General features: G+C 43.5%; 3 protein-coding genes and 3 non-coding genes across 8 annotated transcripts; 4 read left to right on the top strand and 2 right to left on the bottom strand.

Annotated features, from left to right (window-relative positions):
• Positions 1-412: 412 nt before the first annotated feature.
• cnpy2 (canopy FGF signaling regulator 2) lies at positions 413-4,021 on the top strand. 2 transcript variants are annotated; one of them, XM_086199000.1, is made up of 6 exons: positions 413-532; positions 719-825; positions 922-1,037; positions 1,382-1,579; positions 1,685-1,781; positions 1,874-4,017. In XM_086199000.1, exons 2-6 carry the CDS (start codon positions 726-728, stop codon positions 1,915-1,917), a joined length of 555 nt encoding a protein of 184 aa, XP_086055126.1. In that variant the 5' UTR covers positions 413-532; positions 719-725; the 3' UTR covers positions 1,918-4,017. The 2 variants fall into 2 exon arrangements, with proteins under 2 accessions (XP_086055126.1, XP_086055127.1); XM_086199001.1 differs by having other exon boundaries at positions 441-532; positions 782-825; positions 1,874-4,021.
• LOC147267894 (uncharacterized) lies at positions 3,369-8,713 on the bottom strand. Its single transcript, XM_086198994.1, has 3 exons — positions 8,664-8,713; positions 8,415-8,518; positions 3,369-8,137 (listed from the first exon to the last, which is right to left on the bottom strand). The coding sequence occupies exons 2-3, from the start codon at positions 8,498-8,500 to the stop codon at positions 4,108-4,110; spliced, it is 4,116 nt and encodes a 1,371-aa protein (XP_086055120.1). The 5' UTR covers positions 8,501-8,518; positions 8,664-8,713; the 3' UTR covers positions 3,369-4,107.
• A 1,510-nt stretch (positions 8,714-10,223) lies between these two features.
• Positions 10,224-11,615, bottom strand: LOC147267893 (EEF1A lysine methyltransferase 3-like). Of its 2 annotated transcripts, none has more exons than XM_086200706.1 (3): positions 11,378-11,615; positions 11,132-11,243; positions 10,224-10,910 (listed from the first exon to the last, which is right to left on the bottom strand). In XM_086200706.1, exons 1-3 carry the CDS (start codon positions 11,540-11,542, stop codon positions 10,513-10,515), a joined length of 675 nt encoding a protein of 224 aa, XP_086056832.1. In that variant the 5' UTR covers positions 11,543-11,615; the 3' UTR covers positions 10,224-10,512. The 2 variants fall into 2 exon arrangements, with proteins under 2 accessions (XP_086056832.1, XP_086056833.1); XM_086200707.1 differs by having other exon boundaries at positions 11,453-11,615.
• A 2,388-nt stretch (positions 11,616-14,003) lies between these two features.
• On the top strand, positions 14,004-14,075 carry trnaq-cug (transfer RNA glutamine (anticodon CUG)). The gene has a single exon. It is a non-coding gene; the product is annotated as a tRNA-Gln (tRNA).
• An 808-nt stretch (positions 14,076-14,883) lies between these two features.
• trnaq-cug (transfer RNA glutamine (anticodon CUG)) lies at positions 14,884-14,955 on the top strand. Its single transcript has one exon. It is a non-coding gene; the product is annotated as a tRNA-Gln (tRNA).
• Positions 14,956-18,613: 3,658 nt separating this feature from the next.
• Positions 18,614-18,685, top strand: trnaq-cug (transfer RNA glutamine (anticodon CUG)). Its single transcript has one exon. It is a non-coding gene; the product is annotated as a tRNA-Gln (tRNA).
• The last annotated feature ends 789 nt before the right edge of the window (positions 18,686-19,474 follow it).

Below are 19,474 nucleotides of genomic sequence, written 5' to 3'. Positions count from 1 at the left end.
AGGAAAGTGGAAACAATAAATCTGGGGATTCAAGTTTTATTTGTTTGCTTAAAAACATTTGCGGCTCTTTTACCTTTATAATATAGCTGAGAGATTCATGAAAAGAAGACATATCCTTTTAATAGCTACCAAACAAACAAGCTTTTATGGAAAAAAAAAAAGTCAACCTCTTTGTTTAAAGCAGCCTAAATTACCCTTTCCAGCAGAGTAAGTTAAGAAAAGTACTCACAAACACCTTGAATTTTTCAATATTGGCACAAAAAAAGAAGCTCAATTTAACAAGCTGTTTTATTGTTTCTGGAGTTTCACCATAACTTGGCAAGTTTAATAGTTTCTATATCGGCCTGAGAAACCTCCTGAATTCTCCGAGCGCTCCAAACCTGACAACCGTTACCGTGGCAACCTGCTTTCTTCCCGTCCACACGAGGGCGCTGTCTCGAGCTCGCCTCCATCCTGTCCAGGTGCTACGTCACCACATTTCGCCGAGTGAGATGAAACAGCTTGAAGGGACCGAAAAACCTTTCAGAAACTGGTAAGTTGAATGAAAAGTTGCTGTAACTGTGTGATTTTGTGTCTCCTCTGTGTCGGGTCTCCTTTGTGGAAGAGACAGGGAGCCGGAGCAAGCTATCCGTGATAGCAAACATGCTAACTCCTCACAGACATTTGTGTTATCCAGCTTAATGTCTCAGCCCTGTCGTTTAACATTTGCGTTTATTAGATGCAATATGAGGGAAGTGGCTCTCCTGCTTACCCCGTGTGTGCTCCTGTGTCTCCTCCTGAGCTCCTGCCAGGCGGCCAGACAAGGACAGGACATCCGATGTGGAGGTTTGTACCCTCGCCCCTCAACTTGCTGCACGCCGGTGGACCATCAGCTCTGAAACCTCCTGATGTGTTTTTTCTCTCCATTTGATCCCCGTCCAGCCTGCAGGGCTCTGGTCGATGAGATGGAGTGGGCCATCTCCCAGATAGATCCTAAGAAAATGATCCAGACTGGGTCGTTCAGGATCAACCCGGATGGAAGCCAGTCCATCAGAGAGGTGAGGCTGCATCCCTGTGGTGAACCTCTGTACACTGAATCTTTTATTCTTTGAATCTTGTTCCCACATTACTTTTAATTTACAGTGGATTGGGTTGTTAAAAATGAGAAATTACTGTAGATTTATTTTCCTTTTTTCCCTTTTACATGCAGATAATTTATAATGGTCATTGTAACACTGGATGTCAGCAATAGGGTGTTTCTCAAGGAACAGATTTGTAAGAAAAGCATATGTAGAATAATCAATAAAATTCATACAATTTTTGAATCTCATTTTTAGTTTCATATCTATATTGATGATATTATGGTTTTTTTTTTGTATCATCGTGTTTGTTTGATGACCAGGTTCCTCTGGCGCGCTCGGAGGGGAACCTTCTGGAGCTGATGGACGGTGTGTGTGACAGGATGGAGGACTACGGCGAGCGCACCAATTCCAACACAAACAGGAAGTCGTACGTCAGGGTCAAATCTCGCAAGGGTGAGGCCATGGATCTCTCAGAGGCTGCGCTGGATTCAAGAGTTACAGCCAGTTTAAAGTTTGCTGTGAGTTCAGTTTTCTCTTCAGCTCAATTCATGAAATCCCTTAATTATTCGCAAGCAAGTGCACATTAGCAGTGCGTAATGATTTATTTTAACTCGTTCCTCCAGTGTGAAACGATTGTTGAGCAGCACGAAGACGAAATCATTGAATTCTTCGCTCATGAGAGAGACAATGTCAAAGACAAACTCTGCAGCAGGAGGACGGGTACGTTTTCTCTCCTTACACGATTACGTTGGACCAACTTCAGTGAATGTGCTGTCGTAATTCCTGATCTTCCTGTCCCGTGTGCACTGCAGACCTCTGTGACCACGCTCTGAAAATGCCTCACGATGAACTTTGATATCCTCCCGCCATGGCTGCCAGCTCTCCTCAGCTGATAATCATCGGTTACGCCATGGCATCAATAGAAGATTTATGCAAATACTAGAATAAAAGAAATAGAAAAGTCAGCATAAAAAAAAAATCTAAAGAGTGTTAAACCTTTGGTTGTAGAGAATTTGAGGTCCACTTCACTCTTTTCTATTTTGTCACTCCTTTTTATGTATATCAGCCCTGTTTTCCCTCCTACGAAGGCAAAAAGTGAAAACTGTGAAACGACATCATACTTCCTTTGAAATACCGAACTTTATGCAGGATTATTTATGTGCAGGAAGCTTTATACTTCATCAAGACGAGTCCATCAACTAGATCCAGGCCCCTCTGGCCTCTCGGTGCTTTTCCTGCATTATACAACTTTAACTAACATCTGAAGAACAAATCTGAAAAAGACACGTTTCCTCTCACGGTGCCTCAGGATATTTGGTGTTGATGGTTCAGTCAGTTACTTCATGTTGCGTGACTGTTAGAATCACAATCACATCTTTTTTTAACACAAAGCTAGCTGCTGCACCGTTTCATATTTAAAGAGCTTTGTTGACTCTCATCAAGGGTAAAGAAGTTCGCACTCCGATTGTTGAACGTGTATGAAAGTACTGCACAAAGTCAAATCTTCATGCTGTATCATTGATGTATTGGACGTACTTTTGCTATCATTATTTTTCGAACATGTGAAAAAGATGAACGTACTGTCTCATGTGCACCGTCTCCCCAAGGTCCCCTTTTTATATAAAGTTTTGTCAGTTTTCTGCATCTTATTCTGTCTTCAGTCATTGAAAATTTATCTGCACATCAACAGGTTTACCTTCTGGCTCTTAAACTCAGTCTAAAGAACTTATACATGTTATAAAATGCTCAATGTTAGACTTTTTTTTTGTCACAATTGGATACATGAGCAGTTTAAAACTGATGTTGACCAAGAGCTCATATTTACTGGTTTTGATAAATAACCATTTAATGTGGTATCCATACTGAGGAACATCTGGCATCTGTGTGAATTAGAAACAGATTTATTTTCCTAATTCCCTTAATCTAAATCCCATTACTGGCTTCTTATGAGTGCCATCCATTAGATGGATGCAGATATGCGTTTAAAAAAAGGTCCAATAGCCGCTGATGCTGATGAAGCCAATATCACAGTGGATCCCAAATGTCACTCCATCTCACCTGTAAGTCAGACAGCGCAAAAGGACTGCAAACAATGTGAAATCTTCCTGGACTTGTCCACTGTTTGGTTCTCTGAAGCTGTTACATGATTGGATGACCAGTCTGAGAGTTTACTCGGGACAATAAACCCTGAAAGACTCCAGTATCAACTTTCCACAACATTTTTTTTTTTTTTTTTTTTTTGTTAATTCACTTCATCTTTTTATTTCCTGAAGAACATTTCACTAGAAATATCACCGCACCGGCCAACTCTGTTAATACTAACACCTTATAACTCGCTGTCGAATAAGCAGTGTGCAAACATGTCAAATACGCAAAAGCTTTTTTATTAATGTACAGTTTTTCTCAACAATTAGAACTTCTACTGTGAAAACACATTTTACGTTATTTCAACTAGGTTTTAACGGCTCGTCCAACCTCAGCCAGAGGAGGAGTTGTAGTTGACAACAACACGAATAAATGCTTCAGTCTACTTACATCGAATGTGTCATCAACCACGGATCCACTGCTTAATGCAACATAGGGTACTTTTATGCTAGTAATCTGATCATCTCACAGTTGCACATGGTCTAGCAAGTTATTTTGGAAAACTAAAACATAGATATGATGCAAGATGTGAAAAAAAAGTGAGACAAAGTCTGTTACACAAGAAAAGATTTGTCAAATAAAACCAGCCATGGAGTTGTACTGTAAAAGCTGTAAAATAAAACGGAAAAATGAACAGCATCTTCCAATTTGACAATTTATTAGTTTCTCCTAGATAAAACTACTGCTGATCCAACGGCCCAGTTTGTCTCATTTATGTTGTTGGAGTTAAAGGAAGGATCAAATCTGTTGATGTGTTGAACTGCATTAGTTTTGTATCGGCAAAGCTAAGAAATTGCAATAAATTGCCATTTATTTTGTCATCAATGATTGTGCGAAATATGGCGTTGTGTCGTTGGAGGGGCATTGACCAGGTAATCTGTCCTCCAGCTACTTTACATTTTTAGACATCCTCATCCTTTGATGTGTCCACTTTGATCTCTTTTGCTCCAGCTTGTTCCTCCTCCATCATTTCCACCGTTGCTAAACCCTCCGTTTCACTCTGACATGACTCACGTGTGTCTCGGTAACCATCTCCGTCCTCGTGTCTCATGTCATCAGGGCGACATCGCCTTCCTCCAGCTGTCTGAAACTCCTCATCAAGCTCTCTTTTGCTTTCTGTTACATCAGGTGTTGTCTCCTCTTCCTCCTCTTCCTCATCTGCTACAATAACAGTGTCCCCAGAGTCGTGGCTACTGGTGCTGCTGCAGGACAGCGTGTCCTCCTCAGCTTGTTGTGCGTGACATGGATCTGTCTGGATCTGTCCCACCTCATCTGCAACCTCCTGTTGCCCTGCTCCATCATAGACTCCCTTCTCTCCTTGCATAGCAGACAACACAGCTGTCTCTTGCTTCACTTCCCCACAACTAGACATTACATCCTCAGAGCTGATGTCCACCTCCTCCACCACATCTGAGCAACTCAAGTCCTCCCCTACTGGATCCCACAGCTCAGTCACTTCCTCCTCTTCATTCTCAGAGTCAGGTGCGGTATGCCTCCTAATACGATTCACTGCGTCCCACAGAGATTTAGGATACTGAGGCTCTTTGTGGGGTGAATCAGGGGAAACATCTCCATCTTCCTCTTGAGGAGGAGGAGGGGTTGAAGAGCAGGGAGGTTGTGATTCAGAGGGAGACAAAGGTGACAACTGGAGGGGTTCCTCAGGGGAGTTCAGAAGAAGAGGAGGAGGGAGAATTTCTGGGAAATGTGGATTTAGAGTCAAGGGAAAATTGGATGTGAAATGAGGAACCTTGTTCACGGTTGGTGATGGCAGAGGGGAAAACAGGGATTGAGACACTTCGTAATCTGTCTCTGACAGTGGTGGAAGGGAAGACGGCTCACAATCCTGCGAAATCTCCACTTGAGTTTGACAGTCTTTAGCATTTTCTTTGACTATAGTCTCCTCCACAAGACCTTCAAAGTCCTCCTCGCACTTATCTGATTGCATTTCAGTCTCTTTTAGACGGACAGCTTGCTCTGCTTCAATGTGATCAGACAGTGGTGGTACAGGTTTAACCTCTATCTCAGCTGGACTCTCTGTTCGATCTCCTGCAAATATTTCAACTTTCTCAGTCAAAAGCTCAGTAGATTCCTCCATGGCATCTTGTTGTGGCTGTTCTCCTATCATACAGCACTCTTTGTCTTCTGCTTGGGTACATTCAGATAATTTCTGCAAAATATTTAGATTTTCTTTGGATATTTCAGGTGTCTTGTCTACAACATCTGCAGAATTCTCACAACCCTCTTTTGGCAACTGATCCTCAGTCATGTTACTCTTTATATCACTGGTTTGGCGACATTCAAACTGCTGTTGCGACACCGGCTCTTCACTCACGTCTTCGTCAAGGTCCTTAATGGCATTGCTGGTCTTGTTTTCTACTGGCTCTGATGTTTGGCCCTCATCACATAAGTTAACAACAGACATCGCTTCTGCAATTGCAACTATTAAATCAAGAGGATGAAGGTTCGCCGAAGGCTCAGGAGACCCAGGAGGAAACGGAGATGGCAGATGCTGCGATGGCGTGTGATGTAGGGATGTGGCTTCAGGTCTCGATTCCATATCTGTGTTTGAGTTGTGTGAGGGTGACGTAGGAACAAGGCTGGATTCTCCGCTGTCCGGGGAGGGTGGAGGTAAGATAAAACTGGAGAGGGACTGTTTTTCTTCACCAGTAGATTCAGCAAGAGGATCTTTGGTCATTTCAACTTTTGGTGTAGTTTGGCAGTCAGCGTTCAGTTCCTCAGACACCAGCTCCGTAGTATGAAGTAAATTCTCTCCACCTTCGTTTGCCACCAAGTCTCCAGGCTCGTCATTCTCACCCAAAGACATAGCGTCCTCTTTTTGGTCAAGTTGTAGGTGATTCAGTGAGTGTTCTTCCTCCGTGGCGTCCTTGGAGAAGTTCTCATTTTCATCACTGGTTTGATTATTTAACACTAGAGATTCCACCTCCTCATCTTGATGTTGAATACCCACATCAAGATGGGATGCTGCATCTTCAGGTTGCAGCTCAGGGACGCAGTCTTGCAGAGGGATTCCTAGGATTCTTTCTGCACGTTTCTCCACACTTTCTCTCTCGGGAACTGGGATTTCATTTTCTACCTCTACGACCTTTTTCTCCATGAGATCTAAGTCTGTTTCAGTCTGTGGACTCTCATTGACTCGGCAGGGGTTTATTTCAGTGTTGTGGTCAGCTGCTGCAGGTTGACTGTTTGCGTGGACACCTTCAGGAGAGGCCGGCGGCTGGATATCTGGTGGACTGTGTTCAATGTGTTCTGTGGAGTCTAGATAGTGAACATGCTCTTTCTGGGGTGACGGAATCATCTCCATTTTTACAACAACACAGGTTGTGTCAATAACCAGGAGACCCTTACCATCCTCAGGTTCATAGTCCTTCTTAATGTCCCCTGTGCTTATGTCAACATCTAGTGGACTCTCACTTTCAGCCTTGCTTGTGAAACTCGGCTCCCTCCACAAAGGATATTTGGCTGACACAGGCGGTGCTGATGGAGCGGTTTGTTTCTCAGATGTAGAATCAATGTTGTTGGCTTTTTCTGGGGAAATGTTTGTGTCGTCTATCTTTGCTAGATTTTCTCCGAGCTGACTCTCTGTGCAGGTTGGCACCTCTGTCTGGGTATCTTTGAGGTTTCCACCACCAGACGGCTGGGACAGAGGCTGCTCTGTGAGTGGTGGTATTCGGTAGTCTACTTCATCTGCAACCTTGTTCACTTCATTAATGTCCTTTCTGACCGTAGAAACATTTTCTTTCTCTGGGCTTTGATTGTTTATTTGAGTGCAAAGTGACAAGGATGGGGATTCTGCTGTCCCTGCTATCCTAGACACCAGGCAGAATATGGTCAACCCACCTGTCTTTTTGTCTAATCTGAATTTCCTTCCTTCTATGATTTTTGACTTTTCCATGCTAATACTTGCATTCTGAGCTGCTTGTAGGGTTTGTTGCAGAGACAACAAACACTCATGCTGGTTGTGTGTGTTCTGGACACTGTGAGGACTGCTTTGCCGTAATGCATCTCTGTCCTGTCGTTGGAGTCCGTCTGGTGATTTTTGATGAACTTCTGGTCCCTGGAAGGTCTGCTCCTCTCTCCTTTTCCTATCCTCCAGATCTGCAGAGACATGCTGCCGTCTGAGCGAGCGGTAGGTTTGTCTCCTAACTTCCTGCTCCCAGCTATTGTCAGAGTGCTGTATTACAGGGGAACCTTTATGAGGGCTGTTATAGGGAGGAGGTGCAATATAACCTGGAGGTTGACTGAACATCCTCCTCTGGTATCCAATCTTTTCTTTACTGTCAAACATGTTGCTTGTGTCAGGAAGCTGTGGCGGATAATGGGTGTGCTGGCTGACCGCTCTGTCCCATAGCCCTGAATCTCTCATGCTAGAAGATTGTCTGACCTGTGGCAGCGCTGACACCCGTGGGTCTGCCCCAGTCCTGCCGGTCTCCAGCAGCCCCTGACAGGCTCCCCTCATCTCTGCTTCTAAACGTCTCCTCCTCGGCAGTGAATGGCAGTAGCGAGCCGCCCAAGCCTCCAGCTCTCGATAGCTGCTGTCATTCCTCTTGGAAACTTCCCTGTTGTAATAGACGGGACTGCAGGGCTCCCACCTCCTCTGCCAGTCCTCCCTCAGAAATCTTCTCTCATATTCTCTGGCCGCTTGTTGAGCTGCTGTCCACTCTCTGTCTCTGGAGTCTTGAGGGTCATACTCTCCAAGGCCCTGGTGCTGCTGAGTGTGACGGTCCAGAATCAAAGGGAAGTGAGCGGAAGTTGAGGCACTCAGCTCCGGGTCAGGCCAGTGGGTGTAATCCTGGAGAGTCCCCGCTGTTCTTGATCCTGGTAAAGTCCAGTAGCTGGACTCCCTGCCATGATCCTGCTGCTCACCATAGAGAACTGGAGGATAATGAGCTGCTTGATGCCTGTCATGATAGCTGTGGAGAAGACGAGTGGAAGACCGATTAGATTCACATCAAAGCCTTACCACAGAGCATTTCATCTATGCTGATATTTTAGAAAACATCTCTTCTCCCGTATAGAAAAAAAAAAGCTACTTTAAACAGAGATAAAGTTACAGCAGTTTGCTGATATTCATTCTGGGTTGCAGTTTGAATGAAGTAAGACTGCAGTGATGCAGCAAGTGTTTTATCATGCAAACATAGAATAAAACATTAACTTTCTAAAGCCAAATCACAGAGGAAGAGTACTCACTTATGTGAACAATTTCTGCCAGGGACTGTGCCAAATTTGGCGTACGGAGGCAGCTGCCCCTGATTTCCAGGCCAGAACTCCATCATTTGTTCTGATTTACAGATCTGGAACAATGAAGGCAAAAGTACTTCATATCTAATTTTTCAACCCAAACAAATTATTTATGCCAACACAATATGTATATTTAGTTTAATCATCAGCAATTTTACATAAAATCAAGACAGTTTCACAAACAGAATTCCCTCATACCTTCAGTGCTGGTTACAAATTATTTTCCTTGTTGCTCATGAGGTGACATGAGATCTAATGAGGTCCACACAGGACAACTTGTTTTAATAGGACGGTGGTGTGTTCATCCTCCCTCCCACTCAATCATCCCTCGCACACGCACGCACACACACACACACACACACACACACACACACACACACACACACACACACACACACACACACACAAACACACACAGTAAGGTCATCCTCCTCTCGTCCCATCAGCACGTTGAGTTCAAGTAAAGAGGAGTTTTTTGTTAATTAAGTTTTTACCGTTTACTGTTAGTTTTATTGTTGAAGTCAAAGAAATTAATCCGAGCGAACATTTTTAATCCAGCTTTCTATGAATTTGGTTCTCAAATGTGATGCAGAAGATTTAGAACAACATTCAAAATTAATTCGCATCTAAATTTGCTTTATGACATAATTCTTTTGGGGATTAATGGTAACTTTGCCATCAGTCTGATCATCAGAATATAATAACCTGTCCCCCCTTTTTTTTCAAATTCCAAGTTTAGAGAATTCCATCTCAAGTAAATCAAAATGTACATTCCAACTAATTGTTGTTGCTTGTGTCCCTCTGACCTCATCACTCATCCATAACTGAAACAATAATGATGAATATCACAGTAACCAATGACATGAGATTCATGTGGGCGGTGCTCAGAGTGGAAATGGGGATCTGTTGTTTTGTCGGCTGAATTGTTGCAGGGAGAGAGACGGACAGCGGACGGCTTGTCTCCCTTTCTTTAAAACTCTCCAGCGTAACAAACAGGCTTTTCTTTGCTGAACAGAAAGTCTGTACATCAGCAGACTGCAGGAGAGAGGGGATGAAGCGCGGACAGACAGCAGGCTGCCGGGCTGCAATCTGTTGATGTTGACAGAAAAGCTGGTGGGGATGGGATGATCTTTGTTTTGGGTTTCACGTATCTCACTTGAAACTATTTTGATCAAGTTCTGATTTATAAATCCAAAAATGAACTGTAAATGTAATTGAATCCAAAAAACTTGGGGGGGGGGGGTAGAGTTGTTCCAAAAAAATGTTGTTCAATTTATTCCACTTGACCATCTCTGTGCTGGATGTTTTATGTGCTGAATTTGATCAGATGTGACATTACAACTGGCGGCACGGTGGTGCAGTGGTCAGCACTGTCACCTCACAGCAAGAAAGTTCTGGGTTCCAGCCCCAGCTCCATCAGAGGATCTTTCTGTGTGAGTCTCCATGTTCTCCCTGTTCCTGTGTGGGTTCTCTCTGGTACTCCAGCTTCCTCCCACAGTCCAAAGACATCAAGAGAGGACGAGGCTGATTGATACTCTAAATTGACTGTAGGTGTGACTGTGAGTGTGAATGGTTGTCTGTCTCTATGTGTTGGTCCTGTGATGGACTGGTGACCCAAAAAAAATTCTGATTAAAATTTTATTTTTACTGGAAAGGATGTATTTGCATTTGTAATTAACAACCATTCATAATTTTAAGTCAATACATAGTGTATACAACTAAGCAAACACTTTACAGACTCTCAGAAGTCACACAAATTTTAGTTTTATTGCATTTGTAATGACACATTTAAAAAAAAGTTGTAGAAATAGACATTTAAAAAGGAGACACTGACATGTGTACAAATATAAATAGCAAGTAAATTACAAGTATCTGTTACACAAATTCAGCGACTCTAACCTCATCTCCTAACTTTGTCTTAAACTGACATTATATTCCGTAGCCAAAATGAAAAATGAGGATCTGAAACTCTGAACCTTCACGTGAAATGGAAGATCTCTAGTTCTTTGAACTCGCCCTTATTTCTCTATCAAACGCCACCCTGCTTTTACTGATTTTTTCTTAGAGATGCTCTGTAGATATTAATGTTTTCTTTGTCATCATGATGCAAAAGTTCCACATTAAACCTGCTCGGCAGATGTTCCTCATAGAAACTCGGAGTCCTGTGCTCTTTTCTCATTTTGGACGAGAGATACGCCACGGCTCCACTCTCACACAAATGAGCGAGCGTCTGCACCAGCAGTGGGTATGTCTCTGGGAGGTAAACGATATCTGCACAAAGCACCAGATCCCAGTCAGATGAGAAGTTCATGTGGTCCTCACCCCAGGATAGAGGGAGGACAGTGGGAGGGGCAGAGGGCCAACCACCGGCTGGCATGTTAGCAGAGACGTTAGCCTGAAGTTGTGAGAGAACCACAGGAAGGTCCGTTAGGGTCACAGCAGCGCCTGAGAGTGGAAAAGTTGGACGATCGCGGTCACAATAACAATAATAAAAAGATTAAATTAAATTAAAAGCAGCTGCAGAGAGGTTTGCAGCGCCTCTGGTGGTGAGAAGGGGGATGGAGCCACAGATGAGCTAAACAAGATGTAAGGGAGGTGTGAGGAGTGGATCCTCGTCCTACACATGCTGCATGAATGCTCCACGTCGCACACAGACATCAACATACCCAGGCGTGCAGCCACTATTCCGACCACACCGGTCCCTGCTCCCAGCTCGATGACGCGCCTCCCCCTCACCTCCACACATTGCTCCTCGAAGAACCCGCACAGGTGCAACGCCTACATGTGTACACACACCAATGCACACTTGTATCAGAGGACTCACGGTAGTATTTCATGCGCAGCCGCACATTCCTACAGCAGGTCTTTTTATTATTATTATTATTATTATTATTATTATTATATTCTCTTACAGCTTCCCACACCGGGGCAGCCACACCGAGGTTAGCCCCGAACACCTGCCTAATCTTCACCTCTTCACCCATTACATTGTAAATATTATCTTGAGCGAACGTTTCAGCAAACAGACAGTCGTCAACCGGGAACGGGTCGTCGTTGTCTCCAGCGCAAGTCGTCATGGTTGTTGGTGAAGAAAACGGTAGAGAACCCAGCAGTCAGTCACAGGAGGGGACCCTCTCCATCCCAGGTAGCATTAGCATTAGCATCAACACTAGCAGGCTAAGCTAGTTATTGTTATGCAGAGCGTGGAGTTCTTCTTCTTCCGGAATTTTGGTACTAGTTGTAAAATACTACCCTCTACAGGACAGTCGCACCTCACGCTTCATCCTGAGTCACTTCGGAGCTGTAAAACTGTTTAAGATGAGCTGCTGATTGCTTTTTAGCCCAAGAAAGATTTGAAAGAAAACGTAACCTTTCTTTTCTCTATTATGCAGCGTCTGGTACATTCTAGGAGAGCGAGCCTGACTGTTGCTTGCATCATCCTGTATGTTTTGTTCTTGCTTGTGTTGTACGTCGCTTTGGACAAAAGCGTCTGCTAAATGAAATTGTAGAATTGTAGAATATGTTTTCTTATAATGTTCAAGTGTTGGTTTAAATAAATTTGCGTATTTATAGGTGGGCGTAACGGGGGCGGGCCCGGTCGCTCCGACGTCTGCGCTCAATTCCACGCTGATTGGGATGTATCAAGGAAACGTGCGTGGTTTCCGGCGTTCGCACATATTGATACATCTGGATTTTTTTTGTGCGTACGCAACTTTCGCGATACTTGCGACCGCAGTTTTTTAGTATGAGATCCACGCAAGTATTGATACATGAGGCCCCAGATCTCTTTTCTGCACGTTTGATTTATTCATGTTTGGACATCAAATATTGATTTGACCACAGTGAATTTGGACCAGCTTGCATGTTCTCACGTCTCTAAACACATGCCCCCCCCCCCCCCCCACACACACACACACACACACAGACAGGGGTGGATGAAGTGAGAGCTGCATCCTGATCAAAGTCTTCACCTGTGTTGCTGTTGTATTTTCGATATGTGAAGTGATACACACGGAGAGCCAGGACGCTAGCACCTGACACGCTGGCACCTGTCTCCATCATGTGCAATCATTTCACTTCCTGCCTCTCGGTCTCATGGTTATGAATTTTTATTCATTCCAATGTCACTCTTGACCAACACAAACACTGTTCATGTCAAACCGGAGGGTTCTGCAAAAAGACAAAAAAACAACATGTTGTTACCCAACTGGCAACAACACGATGCCTCCATCGTGCCCTTCTTTGTTTATTGGTGATCAAATATGAACTGAGTCAGGACAAAGGCAAAGTTTAAAACTCTAGTTTATCTGTCATATTCACCCTAAAGGTGCTCTGAAGCACTTTTACCCAGACAGAATGGATTCTCAAGATTTGTGGTTTGACTCACCTGAGTATTTTTTTCCCCCTCTAAATCTCCCTGCTTCGTCAACCTCACTCAAACTGCAGACAAATCAGGGTGTGTCAGTCTTTAATGAGGGAATTAATGCCAAAGTCTCCCTTTGAACACCATTAACCTGTCTGTGTAAAAAGGACACAGGACGGGGACCGTTGATTGTGGCTTAATCTCTCACACCAAGAAGCTGGTCTAATTGAACTGATGGCCTCGCCTTGGGTTTGAAATTAATCCACTAGTTAAAACTCCAAGTTTTCTCCATAACTCTCCTCAAATCAAAGATGTGCTTGACAGCTAAGATTGATTACATGAACTTGAATGCCAGGGGGCCACAAAAATTGAACAGCATCCCGGACTATGTACTAAAGTTAGTTCATACATATTCATTTATTACGTATTCATCTCAACAATACCTACAAATGATATGGAGACACTTATGACCTAAATCCAACAGGAAGTCCACAATATGGACACGAAAGGACAATTTTGTTTCTATTTTGGGCCCCAAAAAAACTCTGTCTCCTCCTAGGGCGTTCATGGTATTGACCTCAACATTTATTACATGACTCATGACAATGTGATGAACAAAAGCTATTAAAAACTTTGTAATAACTCAAACAGTTTGCATTTTGTAAGCCCTCAAAGTCCAGGACCTACTTTTCACCTTTCAATGTTAACCAATGGGGAGGCTGTCTCGTCAGACACACGTAGCTTCAAACAGACACTTCACATGAGCTAATGAAAGCTAACTGTTAGCACTCTGGACTTTGAATCCGGTGAACTGACTTCAAAACTTGGTGGAGCCTACAGCAGGTCTCCTGCAGGCTGTCTGAAAAAAAAAGTCTACTGAAGACAGGTATTTTGTTCAAAAACACATTGTTGTTGTTCTTTCATTTCACATTTTGTCTGTTAACTTCATAATCGCAGTAGCCATACACCAGCTATACGCGAAGATCAAAGTGAATGCTCTGATCTCAGAGGTTTGGCATATTTCACATCCCATGGCCCTTCAAATAAGAGCACTGTGTCACTGTCCAAAAATTTGAAAACATATGAGTTTGTGAAAATTATATCCAGACGACCACTGGAGTCCCTCGTACAAGATGAGTGCCATTGATTCTCTCACTCATTCAGAGTTTTGGGCAGGTTCCATGGTGTAATGGTTAGCACTCTGGACTCTGAATCCAGCAATCTGAGTTCAAGTCTCGGTGGGACCTTCCTGTTGAATGTGTCACACGTAACACTCTGAAAAAGAAACACTATGTAGTTATGGTTCATTTCTTGTCCTTTAGAAAAATGAAATTCATTTCTCACTTCCATATAAATAAATAACAACTAAAATATAAATAACAAATCATATCCTACAAACTGTGATGATGAGTTAAAATATCTGCATATAAAATAGTTTTGAATTAAAAATATTAATTTTTAGTTAAAAACACTGAATTAATGATGAGAGCAGACATGCCCTATGACCCTGATTCACTTCAACCTCAGTCTCTGGAAGAGAGAGAGCAAGCACGCTTAGGACACGACCCTTGCATCAGGACGGTAAATGCAAGCAGGTGGATTAAACTCTGAAAACTAGTAAAAACTGGGAAAAATACCAATACCAATAGTTTCACTGTGGATTTTGTTCCATACATGGTTCAGGAACAGGATTCTTCCTGGTTAACCTTGTATTGACCCCAACTGTGTGTTTGGGTTTTGGAGAATTTTTCATGTCTAAGAAATCAGTCTGGCGGGTTTTACAGTGGGAGAAATTCTGCCAACATAATTATGTGGCATGTTTGTTGAAGCGGTAATTAACTGACAAATTAAGGACGGTGCGCTCAGTCTGTGCTCTCAGGTCACACGATGTATTTCGACAGTCCTGAATAAACCTGGAGTTTCATGATTTCCTCGTGGTTCATGTTTATTTTGGCAATGCAGTCTGGAACACCAGCAAGATGAACCTCCAAATAGCAACAGTTGGTATTGCAGGCGATGTCAAGTGGTATTTTGAGGAAGCACACCCTTGTGGTTGGTTCCATGGTGTAATGGTGAGCACTCTGGACTCTGAATCCAGCGATCCGAGTTCAAATCTCGGTGGGACCTTGCTGTTGAATGTGTCACCAGAAACAGACTGACAAAGTAATATTGTGGTGTTATGGTCCATTTCTTGTCCTTTCGAAAAATGACATTCATTTCTCACTGCCATGTACACAGACTGTGTATTTAACGTTAAAAATAAATGCAACAACTCAGGACCCAGGAGCTCCTGTGGAAGCCGTTTTACTTTGCCACTGAATTATTTCATTCATTCCATATTGCAGTTTGCATTTTCCACTTTCTGTCAGGATGGCCGAGCGCTCTAAGGTGCTGCGTTCAGGTCGCAGTCTTTCCTGGAGGCGTGGTTTCCAATCCCACTTCTGACAAATGACATTTTATCCACATTCCTATGCATCCACAATGGTGTATTCAAAACTAAGTTGAAACTGGGTGACTGAGTGGGTCATCTGCCAAAGTGGGTTGAACTGGCAGCACGAGAGGCAAATGAGTTTCCCTGTGACCTTCAAATGTTGGATTGAAGTCTACTCAAGACAGGTGTTTTGTTCAAAAACACATTTGTGTTATTCTTTCAATTCGCATTTTGTCCATTAACATCACGAGCAGAGCAGCCATCTCATCACATGACTAAAGTGTGAATTTTGCATAGCAGCAACTACGGTGCCATGGAGGACTTTATCTGGAGACCAACTCCTGCCCCAAGCACCAATGCTGCAAGGCAAAAGAATTATTTTGCCAGGTGTGGAGTGAACTGTGGCGCCAGGCAGGATAAGATGCGGAGGCCGACCCCTGCCCCTGAATTCTCGGACCACAGGAGAATTTGCCACATGTTTTCAAGGACAGATCCTGATGCTCTGTGCAGGAAGCACAGAGCCAAACATTACACAAAGGCTCGGGTTGCTCCTTACATGAAGAATTGCGGCACTGATGTGACGTAGGGTCACAGCTTCCTCTGCCAGGTACATCGTCGCACCATGAACTGCAGTGCCAGGGAGAGGAGGATCTGGAGGCCGACTCCTGCCCCTGAATTCTCCTACCACAGGAGAATTTGCCACGTTTTCAAGGACAGATCCTGATGCTCTGTGCAGGAAGCACAGAGCCAAACATTACACAAAAGCTCAGGCTGTTCCTTATGTGAAGGATTGCGGCACTGATGTGACGAAGGGTCACAGCTTCCTCTGCCAGGTACATCGTCGCACCATGAACTGCCGTGCCAGGGAGAGGAGGATCTGGAGGCTGACCCCTGCCCCAAGCACCAGTGTTGCTGTTGAAGAGAACTACTTCACCAAGCTTGGTAGGAAGTACCTTGGGTACTATGGTGCCAGAGATAGGGTGATGGACAGGATGTGGGAGCCATCCCCTGCCCCAAGCACAATTACTTCACTGCACAATAATTATTTTGCAAGGTGTGGCGTGAACTGCGGTGCCAGGCAGGATAAGATCTGGAGGTCGACTCCTGCCCCTGAATTCTCCTACCACAGGAGAATTTGCCACGTTTTCAGGGACAGATTCTGATGCTCTGTGCAGGAAGCACAGAGCCAAACATTACACAAAGGCTCGTGCTGCTCCTTATGTGAAGGATTACGGCACTGATGTGACGAAGGGTCACAGCGTTCTCTGCCGGGTACATCGTCGCACCATTCGGTCGAAGGAAGATGGGGTCCTCTACATGAAGTGATGCTGCACCAGAAGAAACCCTTGTGTCACCAATGCCGGGGAAGATGGAGTCCTGAAGAGGCCATATTGTGGAATCCTAAAGAAGATATTTGGTGGAGTCAAATACAGCAAACATGCCGCCCTTCATCAGAAGAACCACAGCACCAAAAGAAAAAATCATGGCAGCCATGACAGGGAGGATCAGGGCGTCCTCCTCACCACCACCCGAAAACTTTCCAATGAACTTTAAAAAGCTTCAGCATGGAGAATGTTATTTTTTTCTAAACCATTTTCCTTTCACTTTCATTTGTGCAATTGTCTGATTTATTTGAAATAAAAAAACTGTCTGCTGGATTTAAATTGACTGTGACTCTCTTTTTTCATGCAAGCTGAAAGTTATGCCAATAAAAAACACAAGTATTTATTCTGATAACAGCTGTTCACTGGATGCTAATTGTGCTATGAACATTCAGTGCAATGATTTTGACAAACCTTTGGCTAAAATGTATTCACGCCGTGGGAACAATCGATTCCAATTCCCAAAAAGCAGCTATTGGCTGTCTCAGTAGTAGCCAGACATCGCTAGATGACATCATCAGTTAATTTGCATAACACTGAATTGACATATAATGGACTTCATGTGGTAGATAAAGGATTTTTCTCTTGGGGGGGGGGGGGGGGTGGACCTGCTGCTCATTAAGGACATGAACTGGGGAACGGAGTAACGTGCTCACAAGACCTGAAAAAGTCAATATATTTGTCACTTCCTCTGGATGCAGAGGGGTGGACATCCACTGCTCTTGCTGCAGCTGAGAGGGACAGTCTGCTACACAAGGACAGGGCCGCTTGTGAGTGCTTTGGGACGGGAGAGGGCCAAGAACAGGATCCACTGCTCGTTGAGAACAGGAAGAACAATATGTGCTTTCATGTTACTGTCTCCCATAACACCAAAAAAAAAAACGTTACTAGACATGTAGCTACTTGATTTTTCGCAGAAGAGTCACTAGAGGGGTCTGAAGGCTTGCTAAATATTGTGACAAAGACATATATTTGACAACAGAGAACCCACAGAGGCACAGGGAGAACAAGCAAACTCCACACAGAAAGATACCGTGTCCAAACCAGGACTCGAATACGGAACCCTCTTGCTGTGAAGCGACAGTGCTCGCTTCAAAATTAACTCCCCAAGTGCCAAACTTTGCTCCACAGCGCCACCTACAGCTCTAAAAACACATTCTACAGCCCACCACCACCAGGGCCCACCCTAGGAATGGCGTCGAATATGGAACCAAAACTTACACATTCATCTCATCAATACCTACAAATGATATGGAGACACTTATGACCTAAATCCAACAGGATGTCCACAATATGGACACGAAAGGACAATTTTGTTTCTATTTTGGGCCCCAAAAAAACTCTGTCTCCTCCTAGGGCGTTCATGGTATTGACCTCAACATTTATTACATGACTCATGACAATGTGATGAACAAAAGCTATTAAAAACTTTGTAATAACTCAAACAGTTTGCATTTTGTAAGCCCTCAAAGTCCAGGACCTACTTTTCACCTTTCAATGTTAACCAATGGGGAGGCTGTCTCGTCAGACACACGTAGCTTCAAACAGACACTTCACATGAGCTAACGAAAGCTAACTGTTAGCACTCTGGACTTTGAATCCGGTGAACTGACTTCAAAACTTGGTGGAGCCTACAGCAGGTCTCCTGCAGGCTGTCTGAAAAAAAAAGTCTACTGAAGACAGGTATTTTGTTCAAAAACACATTGTTGTTGTTCTTTCATTTCACATTTTGTCTGTTAACTTCATAATCGCAGTAGCCATACACCAGCTATACGCTAAGATCAAAGTGAATGCTCTGATCTCAGTGGTTTGGCATATTTCACATCCCATGGCCCTTCAAATAAGAGCACTGTGTCACTGTCCAAAAATTTGAAAACATATGAGTTTGTGAAAATTATATCCAGACGACCACTGGAGTCCCTCGTACATGATGAGTGCCATTGATTGTCTCACTCATTCAGTGTTTTGGGCAGGTTCCATGGTGTAATGGTTAGCACTCTGGACTCTGAATCCAGCGATCTGAGTTCAAGTCTCGGTGGGACCTTCCTGTTGAATGTGTCACACGTAACACTCTGAAAAAGAAACACTATGTAGTTATGGTTCATTTCTTGTCCTTTAGAAAAATGAAATTCATTTCTCACTTCCATGTACACAGACTGTGCATTTAACGTTAAAAATAAATGCAACAACATAGGAGCCAGTAGCGCCTATGGAGGCCATTCTACTTTGCCAATGAATCAATTCATTTCGCTTCCATGGTGCAGTGATTAGCATTCTGGACTTTGAATCGGGTGATACGAGTTCAAATCTTGGTGGAGCCTACAGCAGGTCTCTTACAGGCTTTAGAAGGGGAGTTGTGTAACCCAGGTTAATAATCTGTGATAGATAATATATAAATAACAATTCATATCCTACAAACTGTGATGTTGAGTTAAAAAATCTGCATATAAAATAGTTTTTATTAAAAATATTAATTTTTAGTTAAAAACAGTAAATTAATGATGAGAGCAGACATGCCCTATGACCCTGATGGCCCTGATTCACTTCCACCTCAGTCTCTGGAAGAGAGAGAGCAAGCACGCTTAGGACACGACCCTTGTATCAGGACGGTAAATGCAAGCAGGTGGATTAAACTCTGAAAACTAGTAAAAACTGGGAAAAATACCAACAGTGGAAACAAAGCAAAACTGGATCTTCTGTTATTTGGCCATTAGTTTAAGTTACTGCCATAACTCACATTACTCACTTTCGTCATAAGGGCTACAGTTGTGTTTGTCTGTAGCGAGCTAACCATGGTGCAAGGCACCCCCAAAAAAGTGACGTTCATGAACCT

Source organism: Aulostomus chinensis, chromosome 3 (assembly GCF_037954235.1).
Source record: "Aulostomus chinensis isolate RoL2024-O1b breed Wild chromosome 3, RoL_Achi_v1.0, whole genome shotgun sequence".
Lineage (NCBI taxonomy): Eukaryota > Metazoa > Chordata > Actinopteri > Syngnathiformes > Aulostomidae > Aulostomus > Aulostomus chinensis.
This window is presented reverse-complemented; position numbering and strand designations above follow the sequence as displayed.

What these genes read in the sequence shown, in the direction of transcription:
- cnpy2 (XM_086199000.1), top strand. Translation starts at nt 726, where the DNA reads ATGAGGGAAGTGGCTCTCCTGCTTACCCCGTGTGTGCTCCTGTGTCTC. An exon ending in GAAGCCAGTCCATCAGAGAG is followed by an intron (nt 1,038 to 1,381) that starts GTGAGGCTGCAT and finishes TTTGATGACCAG; the next exon opens with GTTCCTCTGGCGCGCTCGGA. An exon ending in ACTCTGCAGCAGGAGGACGG is followed by an intron (nt 1,782 to 1,873) that starts GTACGTTTTCTC and finishes TGTGCACTGCAG; the next exon opens with ACCTCTGTGACCACGCTCTG.
- LOC147267894 (XM_086198994.1), bottom strand. Translation starts at nt 8,500, where the DNA reads ATGATGGAGTTCTGGCCTGGAAATCAGGGGCAGCTGCCTCCGTACGCC. An exon ending in GGCAGAAATTGTTCACATAA is followed by an intron (nt 8,138 to 8,414) that starts GTGAGTACTCTT and finishes TCTTCTCCACAG; the next exon opens with CTATCATGACAGGCATCAAG.
- LOC147267893 (XM_086200706.1), bottom strand. Translation starts at nt 11,542, where the DNA reads ATGACGACTTGCGCTGGAGACAACGACGACCCGTTCCCGGTTGACGAC. An exon ending in CTGCCCCGGTGTGGGAAGCT is followed by an intron (nt 11,244 to 11,377) that starts GTAAGAGAATAT and finishes GTACACATGTAG; the next exon opens with GCGTTGCACCTGTGCGGGTT. An exon ending in AATAGTGGCTGCACGCCTGG is followed by an intron (nt 10,911 to 11,131) that starts GTATGTTGATGT and finishes TTCCACTCTCAG; the next exon opens with GCGCTGCTGTGACCCTAACG.